The sequence below is a fragment of the Corylus avellana genome, chromosome ca3 (genome assembly GCF_901000735.1).
Source record: "Corylus avellana chromosome ca3, CavTom2PMs-1.0".
In the NCBI taxonomy this organism is placed as follows: domain Eukaryota; kingdom Viridiplantae; phylum Streptophyta; class Magnoliopsida; order Fagales; family Betulaceae; genus Corylus; species Corylus avellana.
Window position 1 is genome coordinate 1,417,387 of NC_081543.1, and position 9,123 is coordinate 1,426,509.

At 37.8% G+C, this 9,123-nt stretch overlaps 1 protein-coding gene and 1 pseudogene across 1 annotated transcript; one reads left to right on the forward strand and one right to left on the reverse strand.

Moving 5' to 3' along the window:
- The window catches only part of LOC132173476 (probable inactive purple acid phosphatase 27), a 12,858-nt pseudogene extending 10,692 nt beyond the window's left edge, over positions 1 to 2,166 (forward strand).
- A 1,402-nt stretch (positions 2,167 to 3,568) lies between these two features.
- On the reverse strand, positions 3,569 to 8,378 carry LOC132176627 (uncharacterized). The gene is made up of 7 exons (XM_059588888.1): positions 7,964 to 8,378; positions 7,695 to 7,881; positions 6,794 to 7,044; positions 5,987 to 6,101; positions 5,120 to 5,212; positions 4,704 to 4,847; positions 3,569 to 4,124 (listed from the first exon to the last, which is right to left on the reverse strand). The coding sequence occupies exons 1-7, from the start codon at positions 8,320 to 8,322 to the stop codon at positions 4,008 to 4,010; spliced, it is 1,266 nt and encodes a 421-aa protein (XP_059444871.1). The 5' UTR covers positions 8,323 to 8,378; the 3' UTR covers positions 3,569 to 4,007.
- Between the last annotated feature and the right edge of the window lie 745 nt (positions 8,379 to 9,123).

The following is a 9,123-nucleotide window of genomic DNA, read 5'->3' on the forward strand; positions in this document are numbered from 1 at the left end:
ATACCATGCTTGAGCCATTTGGTGATGCAGAAAGTGCTTGACTTCATTGCATAATGAGACTTCCTTGTAACTCTGCAGGTTCACCTGCAAGGACAGTAGGCTGGCGTGATCAGGGTTTTATACACACAAGTTTCTTAAAAAATTTGTGGCCGAACGCTGTGTATGTTTTTAGTTACATTTTCTTGACATAAAAGTATCCTGAAGTGTTGATGATATATGTTGACCATTGTTATAATGGTATTGCAGGTACACTTACAGAATGGGTCATTTCTTATCCAATGGTTCAGGTGTCTGGAGCAAAACCTATTCTTTCAAATCATCCCCATATCCTGGACAGGACTCACTACAACGTGTAATAATATTTGGCGACATGGGGCAGGTAGTGTTGAGTACTCACGTAATGAAAATAATGTATACGGTGTTGATTAATAAAGTCACATTGTCCGTAAACAAGACCTTGGGCAACTTTATAAGGAATGAGCAACCTTCCTTTATAACCGGTTTTATAAGATGAATTAAGCTCATAAATTTCTTTAAGATGGGTTTGAATTGAAACACCCATCCTAGGTAGCTACTGTCATCGAGTTTGGATTGACAGAGATGCGGCCTACAAGTGTGGGATGGTGTTGAGGAATAATCCCACATTGCTTGTGGACAACATCTTGAGCATGTTTATAAGGGGTGAACAATCCTCTCTTATTGAATCGGTTTTGTGAGATGAGTTAGGCTCATGAATTTTTTATACAGTTTGCAAAATTGGGGCAAAAGAAGCTTCTAAAAGATGTCATCTACTGGTTTCTGAACTAGAAGGGAAATAGCATTCAGAAGGGTGCTTGAGAACCATTGCTAGGAGTTTAAGGCCCATATGCACGCCCTTCACTTTGCATCTGTGTTGGTAGCTAAGTTGAGTTTCTGTATTTTTCAGGCTGAGCGTGATGGTTCAAATGAGTACGGTAATAAGAGCCCAGGTGCACTGAATACTACCGACCAACTCATCAAGGACTTGAAAAACTATGAAATAGTTTTCCATATAGGAGATATGGCGTATTCAGATGGATATGTCTCACAGTGGGACAAATTCACGGCACAGGTGGAGCCCATTGCATCAACTGTCCCATATATGGTTGCAAGGTTTGTGCAACTAACTAATTAACTGTTCATTGTTTGTTTCCTTCCATACATGAAATTAGTTACTTGATAACACTTGTTAAAGAATCTTTTATGTGATCACCTTGCAGTGGCAATCATGAACGTGATTGGCCAGATTCTGGATCCTTCTATCAATTTACAGATTCAGGTGGGGAATGCGGTGTGCTTGCTGAGACCATGTACTATGTTCCTGCTGAGAACAGAGCTAAGTTCTGGTAAATTCCTGTCATAACTTGTCCAAGAGATGATCAGCTTGGTCCATTTTCCCAACATTCCTTTGTTTTTTATTTGAAAATGTTGACGAAATATTGTGCAGGTATTCAACAGATTATGGCATGTTTCACTTCTGTATAGCTGATAGTGAGCACGATTGGAGGCAGGGAACAGAACAGTACAAGTTCATTGAGCATTGCCTTGCATCAGCTGATAGACGGAAACAACCATGGTTGATCTTTGCTGCTCATCGTGTTCTTGGATATTCCTCCAATGCGTATTACGCCGAGGAGGGCTCATTTGAAGAGCCAATGGGAAGGGATGACTTGCAGAAGCTTTGGCAGAAGTACAGGGTAGACATTGCATTTTTCGGCCATGTCCATAACTATGAAAGGACATGCCCCATTTACCAGGTAAAATCTCCACGTCTTATTACCCCTACTTTTATGCCGCGTCTCTAATTGTTTTTTCCTTTTTGTCAATGCTGGTGGTGTGTAGAATCAATGTGTCAATTCAGAGACGTCACATTATTCAGGCACCATGAATGGAACAATTCATGTTGTCGCTGGAGGGGGAGGTCACCACTTATCAACTTTCAGCACAGTAACACCTGACTGGAGCATTTTCAGAGACCTTGACTTTGGCTTCGTCAAGCTTACAGCTTTCAATCACTCTTATCTCCTTTTCGAGTACAAGAAAAGTAGTGATGGAAAGGTATATGATTCCTTCACCATTTCAAGGGAATACAAAGATATCTTGGCTTGTGTACATGACAGTTGTGCACGCACCACTCTGGCTGCTTGATCTGTATCTTAAAGTTATACGAGGAAAACTTATGCCCGATGAAATTAGGCTCAAGTATCAGACCTTCCACTGATGCAACTGTGTTGTTATTGAAGCAATAAAGGCTATTTTTTTTGACATATTATTATAGATTGTATAGCTTTTATCATAGGGCAGCCATCAATTGGGATCCCCTACCATTGGCACCTGAATTGCACACAATTCGGGTAGCCCCACAAAGAGGAGACCGCTCGGGGCGAGTAGATGCCATAACTCGTCTTTCTATTGATCTAGCCAAATGGCATTCAATTTGGACAGCCAATTGTAGTGGATCCTCATCTAAACTAAACGACCAATATCAAAAGGCTCAATTGAAGATTTTGTTTAAGAAATCATGTTGTACCAATTAATATTGGAAATAAAAAGAAAATCATAGGAAGAGAATGTTGAAGTTTAAGAGCCTCATAACAATTTTGTTGGACCAAAGTGTATTTAAAGAAACAATTTCGAAAGGTAAAATAAAGCGTTAAAAATATCTCCAACAGAGTAGACAAATCTATAATAATATTTAAATTATAGAGATATTTTGAAAAAATAATAATTTAAGGAACACATTGAGGCACATGCAATGTGTTTTATTTTTTTTCTATTAAAAGTGGAGAGGAGGGAAAATGGAAAATTACAAGAAAATAAAACACGAGAAATAGCAACCGTTAAAAAAAGTTGAGAATGAGTCAAATATATGACTTAGCCTTCAGAGCAACTGGTGCTGCTAAAAGAGGCAGTAAACATAGACAAAGTTCCGAAACCGGAACAATCTACTAAGCCAGGAGGGTTTGGACTCATGATTTGAGAGAGGGTTTTGAACCGGTTGGAAGATTTGGATTCAATTTCCTTTCTCTATTGTTTCTCAGTCTGAGATCTCATTCCCAAATGGGTTTAGATTTATTTTGGCTCTCACTGTCTCACACAAGGGAGATCTTATTCAATTTCCTTTCTCTATTGCTTTGTTGGGATTAAGTCAAATGCGTCAGCTACCATGCGATTGGGGCCATCTTGAGATATACTTCTTCCAATCTGGTAACCTGCAATTTGCAGCAGTGTTGATTTTTAAGCTTTCGGCTTCTCAACACCCCAAAGCGGATGGTTTCTTTGTCTTTGAGTTCTTTCACAAGATGGGCTTAAGTTTAACACGTCTTCTTAACTCAACTTTTCTGCTCCTGTTTGCTCATCCATGTTGTGGAGGAAGAGAGAGAGGAGAGGGAAGAGTGAGCGAGAGTGAGAAATAGAGGTAGAAAAAATAGAACAAAAAAAAAATGAAAAATAATATTTAAAGAAAGTAGAAAGTAAAATAGATAATTTATTGAAACTTGAATTGAAAAATGAATAGGCGAAAAAAAAAAAAAAAAAAAAAAATAGCACTTTTTGAGTAGCTAAAATGGCTATTGCTGCTATAGATGCTCTAAAAAGTTACAAATGTGAGAACATACGGCTTTGTACACTGCTGAAAAAGGAAGGCTTACATACAAATACAAGCATATAAACTGACCACTACATCTAGAGTTTGGGTTGCCTCTAGTAAAAAAATCACTAGAGATCCTCCTGTGAAAAATTAAACTATCAAAATTGCCTCCAGTGAAAAAAAATAAACTAGAGTTTTCTCCAAATCTTGCAATTTTGACCATTTACTTTTTCACAATAAATTTTTCAGTATTTTTTCACCGGAGCCTGGAGGCAAGCCATACTCGAACACAAGTGATTGAAGCTTTTGGGAGAAAGAAGCACCCCAATGATCCCTTAGTAGGCAAAAGCTAACAAAAAAAAAAAAAAATTACTCCTATCAGTATAATTGATAGTCACCATTAACCAACCATCTCCTCATCAGAAGGCTTGTTTTCTTGTTCAATTGATGAGCTAATAGATGCTAGCAGATCATCAACTTTTAGAGGAGAATGCCGAGCCATATATTGGAACATAACCTGCAAGTGTAAACTCCAAAAAGGCACAAGAGTAAGCTTTTAAAGTAAACTGGTTTATACAAAGGGGCAGGTACAAGAAGAGGCCCTAGCTTCTTTTTTTCTTTTGGGGTTAATAAAATATAGAAACTAGCTAATTATATAAAGGCATGCACATTTTTATTTCCAGAAACCAAAGCCGCAGGATTGTGAGTACCAACTACAAATTACACGGGAGAATGAACAACTGAGGAACAACAGCTCCTCCAATCTTTTCATCAGACCATATATTCAATGAGCAAACATGCTGAACATTGTTAAGGCAACAATCTTTCTTTTTTCAATTTTTCGCTTTCATGACACAAAAAGGGCATAGATAAGCAAGCTTAATAGGACAACAGCAACATGACCTTCCCCTTACAGAAGGTTCAGTCATAAGAATCTATGCCAACTCCTAAACGGTTTTTAAAGTACTGTTTTACAGCATTATTGCTTTTTCTTTGCAAATTGTGAGACATTTGTTATCTATTTTGACTAGGTACTCATATATATATAAGATGCATTAGGACATTTAGTAAGTGATAATGTCTAATATCTACCAACCTTGGAGTAACTATCTGCAAAAGCACGCGCTCGATTGGACTTGCCAAGATAATGTAAATCAGCCTTCTCAAGCTTCCCATCCAGAAAACTCAATCCTCCATTACTGATAGCGAAACGCAGAAGATTTCCAGAACACAATCCTGACTGAAAATTGGAGAAATTTAAGAAACAGAGTAAAGGAATTGGCTTGTTAAACAAAAATAATGAAGAAAATCATATGGAGACTTGTCATCTTGCCACTGACCAAAATAAAAATTCCCTCATACATGGATGCATAAAATTTTCAAGCCTCTTTCGAGGATGCATTACAACCACTTAGTATGTAAAGACAATCACTTGAATCAGTTGACACCAATACTCATCACATTATGCACCAAGTTGGCTAATCATCATTTGAAAGTCCAAAATAAACAAACCTTTTGCATAAAGTCCCCATCTAAGCAGCCAAACACCACATGAGGTTCATCTGAGGTAGTCAAGTTCCCATTATCTTGTAGCTCCAAAACTACCTGATAAAAATAAAAATAATAATAAATAATCAACCAATCACAATATACAGCTATATTTCATAATACATGTGTATAGATACTTTCATAAGGTTTATGCAAACATTTAACTTCTCAAAAAGCTTTATGAACATAATCTAATGAATTTGGATGGTATCTTCTCCAACCTAGGCTACAAGATCAAACTTTCAAAAGAACATTGATGTTCATCACCTAGCTCAATGGAATATTTCATTTTCGACAAAAACTGTTTATCAAAGTCCATCCACCAGACTGCAGGTACATAATAATCTCTTATCACAAAGCATCAAATAAGATGAACAATCGATGAATTAACCCAAGTCAGAACTTATTTAAATATGTTTCATCAAAACAGTAACGGTATCAGTGATATCCATTTCAACATGAAGCAATATCTGAGGGCAGGAGTGGTGCTCTTTTTCTTTGGTGCAAACATTCTGGCCAGAATACAATACGAAACATGCAATAGAAAAACTGTAGAGAAAACAATGCGAGGGGTTTACTACCAAAGGACAAAAGATTGCTAATTAATAAAGCGAATCAATTTATATAGACCACTCAAAGGTACAAGTTTTGGTCCATAAACTACTTAGCAAGAGGTGTATCATGATAAAAATCTGCCAAGAAACACATTTTAAACAAGATCCCGTGTTTGGCATCCTGATACAAGGGTTCAAAAAACAAGTCAACAATCCATGTCCAAGCTTCATAAGTTCTAACGTTAATGCGATCGGACAGAGCTCAATGACCAGATACCTGTTGTTGGCTTGGAACCTGTCCTTTACTATCTGTGTCAATGACATATTGACTACAATTCTCATCCTTCCAGACTAATGCTAGTGGTGTATTTCCAGTCTGGTAATGTGCATGCCTAAGAAAAAAAAATGAAAATGGAATTAGGAAGGACAAGGAAAAAAAAACACTTTTTTGCTTGATAATTAACTAACACAGCAAGATATGAACCCTCAACTCACCCATGACGTCATTAGGCCCAAAGTGGAATTGAATAGGTCATAACAGATCAAATACAACATATAATAAAATTAGGTTCAATGAGAAAACCATGTATTAATACACCGTTGCAAATTGCAATCAGCAACGATAATAGACACATGCTGTAAAGTGACTGGAAATGTATAGATGTTACTCATATGCTCCCTTAGCACGGTTTATTGTGCCCAAATCATAAGGTCAAACTGGAAAGCAGTAAATTAAGACTATCACAAGCACGAAGAGCACAATCATGGACACAGTTCAACAATTTGCACATCTCCACAATAAACCAGTGAAAAGAAAAACATCAACTTAACTCTAAATGCCAGTCCAGAATGAACCCCAACATGTACCAAGCCCTAATGACACTACAAAAGAGCATATACACCCAACCAAGGCCCTAGCACTTCCTAATACTAATCAAACAGGTAACTCTTCAATTTAGCAAGTCATAAAAGAAAAAACATACTTACAGGCACCATTGACCTATAATGTTACTCATAAACCAATGCAACATTAGAAACTCAAAGCATATAACATTGGCCAGCCTATCAAGGAAAAGGGTCTTACTTGTTATAAAATAACAAACCGTCCTTCACGTAAGGGACTGGTTCTGTATAAGCCGCAGACAGACCAGACTGGTCACAATTGTACACTGGAACCAGACTAAACCTGTACCTATGATACTGGGAAGGCGGGTCAAAAGCACCAGTCTCAACAAGCTTAGAGTTCAACCAAAAGAACCTGAACTCCGCCGCGCAGTCATGGAGCGAGTAACCCCGCCAGCAAACCATGTCAATCACATAGTAAGCCTGATCCGCCTGCAATCCACAACCCAAATTTGATCACAAAACTCTTCAATAAAAGAAAACACCTAGTATGTGTTTGAGTTTCACGTGTAATGGAATCTATAACGTTGTTGATCCCAAGTTGTTCTTCCGTCTTATATCAAGGTCTCGTTAACATAACATTCTGAAAAAAGTTTTTCTCCAAATTGGGTCGAAAGAAATTCTGACAATACAGTCTATTAAACTGATAAAGTTAAAAATGCATGCGTACTCTAAAAACAGATTGGGATCTCCTGCATTTGGAGATCCCTGGACTGTCCTACCCCTTGCAATCAAAGTAGGTAATTGTTAGAGGTCCTGATGAGCCCACCTGCTCGAGCAAGGGGCCAACCTGTCCGAGCATTTGCTCGGGCAAGTAGGCCCCATTGACGCCTCTTACAATTACGAGGAATCCCTCTGATTGCCTTAAGAACATATATAAGTTTAGGATCCCTATCGCTCTAATAACAACATATATCAGTTTAATAGGCTAGTTTGGTGAAAAACTTTGTCGTTACATTGTTGACTCCAATTCGATCTGACATGTTATATTAAGTCTCACATTTTGTATCAAGGCTGACACAACCTTCCGACACGACACATTAAGGTCTAAGAAAAATGAATGGTAATCCTAATGCATATACCTCGTGAAAGATGCAGTCCAGTATAGTGTATGATTGGGCAGAGCCTGAAGCGTCTCTGGTCCTAGCTCCGTTGGGTAGAGCAGACGGGAAACGGTGCAGCATTGAACCGTTCCGTAATCTACTAACTGTGGTACCATTAGTCGAAACGACAAAGCATCGCTTCCCAGAAGGCCTTGCAAATACATACCTATAAACAAACAAAAAAGTAATAACAATTAAGGAATAAAAAAAATCAATTAATTGGAAACGATAGAGAAAGAGAAGAGAACCAGTCTTGAGCAAGTTGATCGGGTACGTCAATCATCCACTCGGGAAGCATCAGCTGCCTAGCGAACCATTTCCGAGCTTGGGCCCCTTTCAGCTTCGAGGCTTCCCGAACATCGAGCTCACTTGGCGAAGCTACTTGCTCGGATTCGGGCTCGGGTGCGATTTCCGGATCGGGCTCTGGATCGGCTTCGGGGTCGGACTGTGGGGGCTGGAGAAAGAGGAGGGTGGAGGCTAAGCGGCGGGCGTGGTGCTGGGCGTCGTGGCGATTCTGTGCTTGGCGCTGCAGAGAGAGTTCCCTGCGCCTCTGCTGATCGGAAATCGCCGGTCTTTTGAACGGACGGCGGAGATCGTGGGGCGCCATGGCGTAGCTTCGTGCACCTTCTCTCCTACGGAATTGGCCGTCTGGCCTTCGCTAACAATTTTATGCACTGAAAAAGAGGGAACCGTCGTCGTTTGGCCTTTTCAAATTTTTTTTTTGCCGTAGTAACTGTAGAGGCGAGTTAGGCGACATTGCTGTTGTTACGGCAAAACCTTATCGACTTTGAAAGTCTAGACAAAAATATGTGTTCACGTGTTAAGAGATACATGTAATTAAATAGCAAATTTATGTCCTTTTTAAATATCACAACTCTACAAGAAAATGGAAAAATGCAAAGTTAGTACAGATGTTCAATTAGCTTCTTGATTTTAAGTGTTCAATTATCTTTCTAATGCTCTTTTTGGCAAAGGCCGATACTATTTCTCAAAAATTCAAATTCTAACATTTTTATTTTTTATATTATATTAATTATTTATTATTATTATTTAAATACAAAATTTACTACAAAACAAAAAAAAAAATTAATTTTTTTATACTAAACATTCTTACTTTTTTCAACATCAATCGATTTTTATTAAAAAAATAAACAAAAAAAATCCCTAAGACCTTTACCAAACAAGGCCTAAGGTTATTTTTTTTATTAAAAACTTTTTTGAATAGATAAAAAACAGTAAAACACAAATAAATTTCTGGACTAGACACCTCTATTAGAAAGTTTACAAAATTTGTTATTTCGTAATGTGAGTACCAATTATATTGTGACATATCTTACTTACAATAAAAAAATTTAAGAAAATTAAAACCAAAACCAAAAATTAAAATATATATTGAGGAATATTTGAG

Coding starts and splice junctions, on each gene's coding strand:
- LOC132176627 (XM_059588888.1), bottom strand. CDS start 8,322: ATGGCGCCCCACGATCTCCGCCGTCCGTTCAAAAGACCGGCGATTTCC. Junction 7,882..7,963: donor GATCAACTTGCTCAAGACTG/GTTCTCTTCTCT, acceptor GTTTGTTTATAG/GTATGTATTTGCAAGGCCTT. Junction 4,125..4,703: donor TTGCAGATAGTTACTCCAAG/GTTGGTAGATAT, acceptor TTACACTTGCAG/GTTATGTTCCAATATATGGC.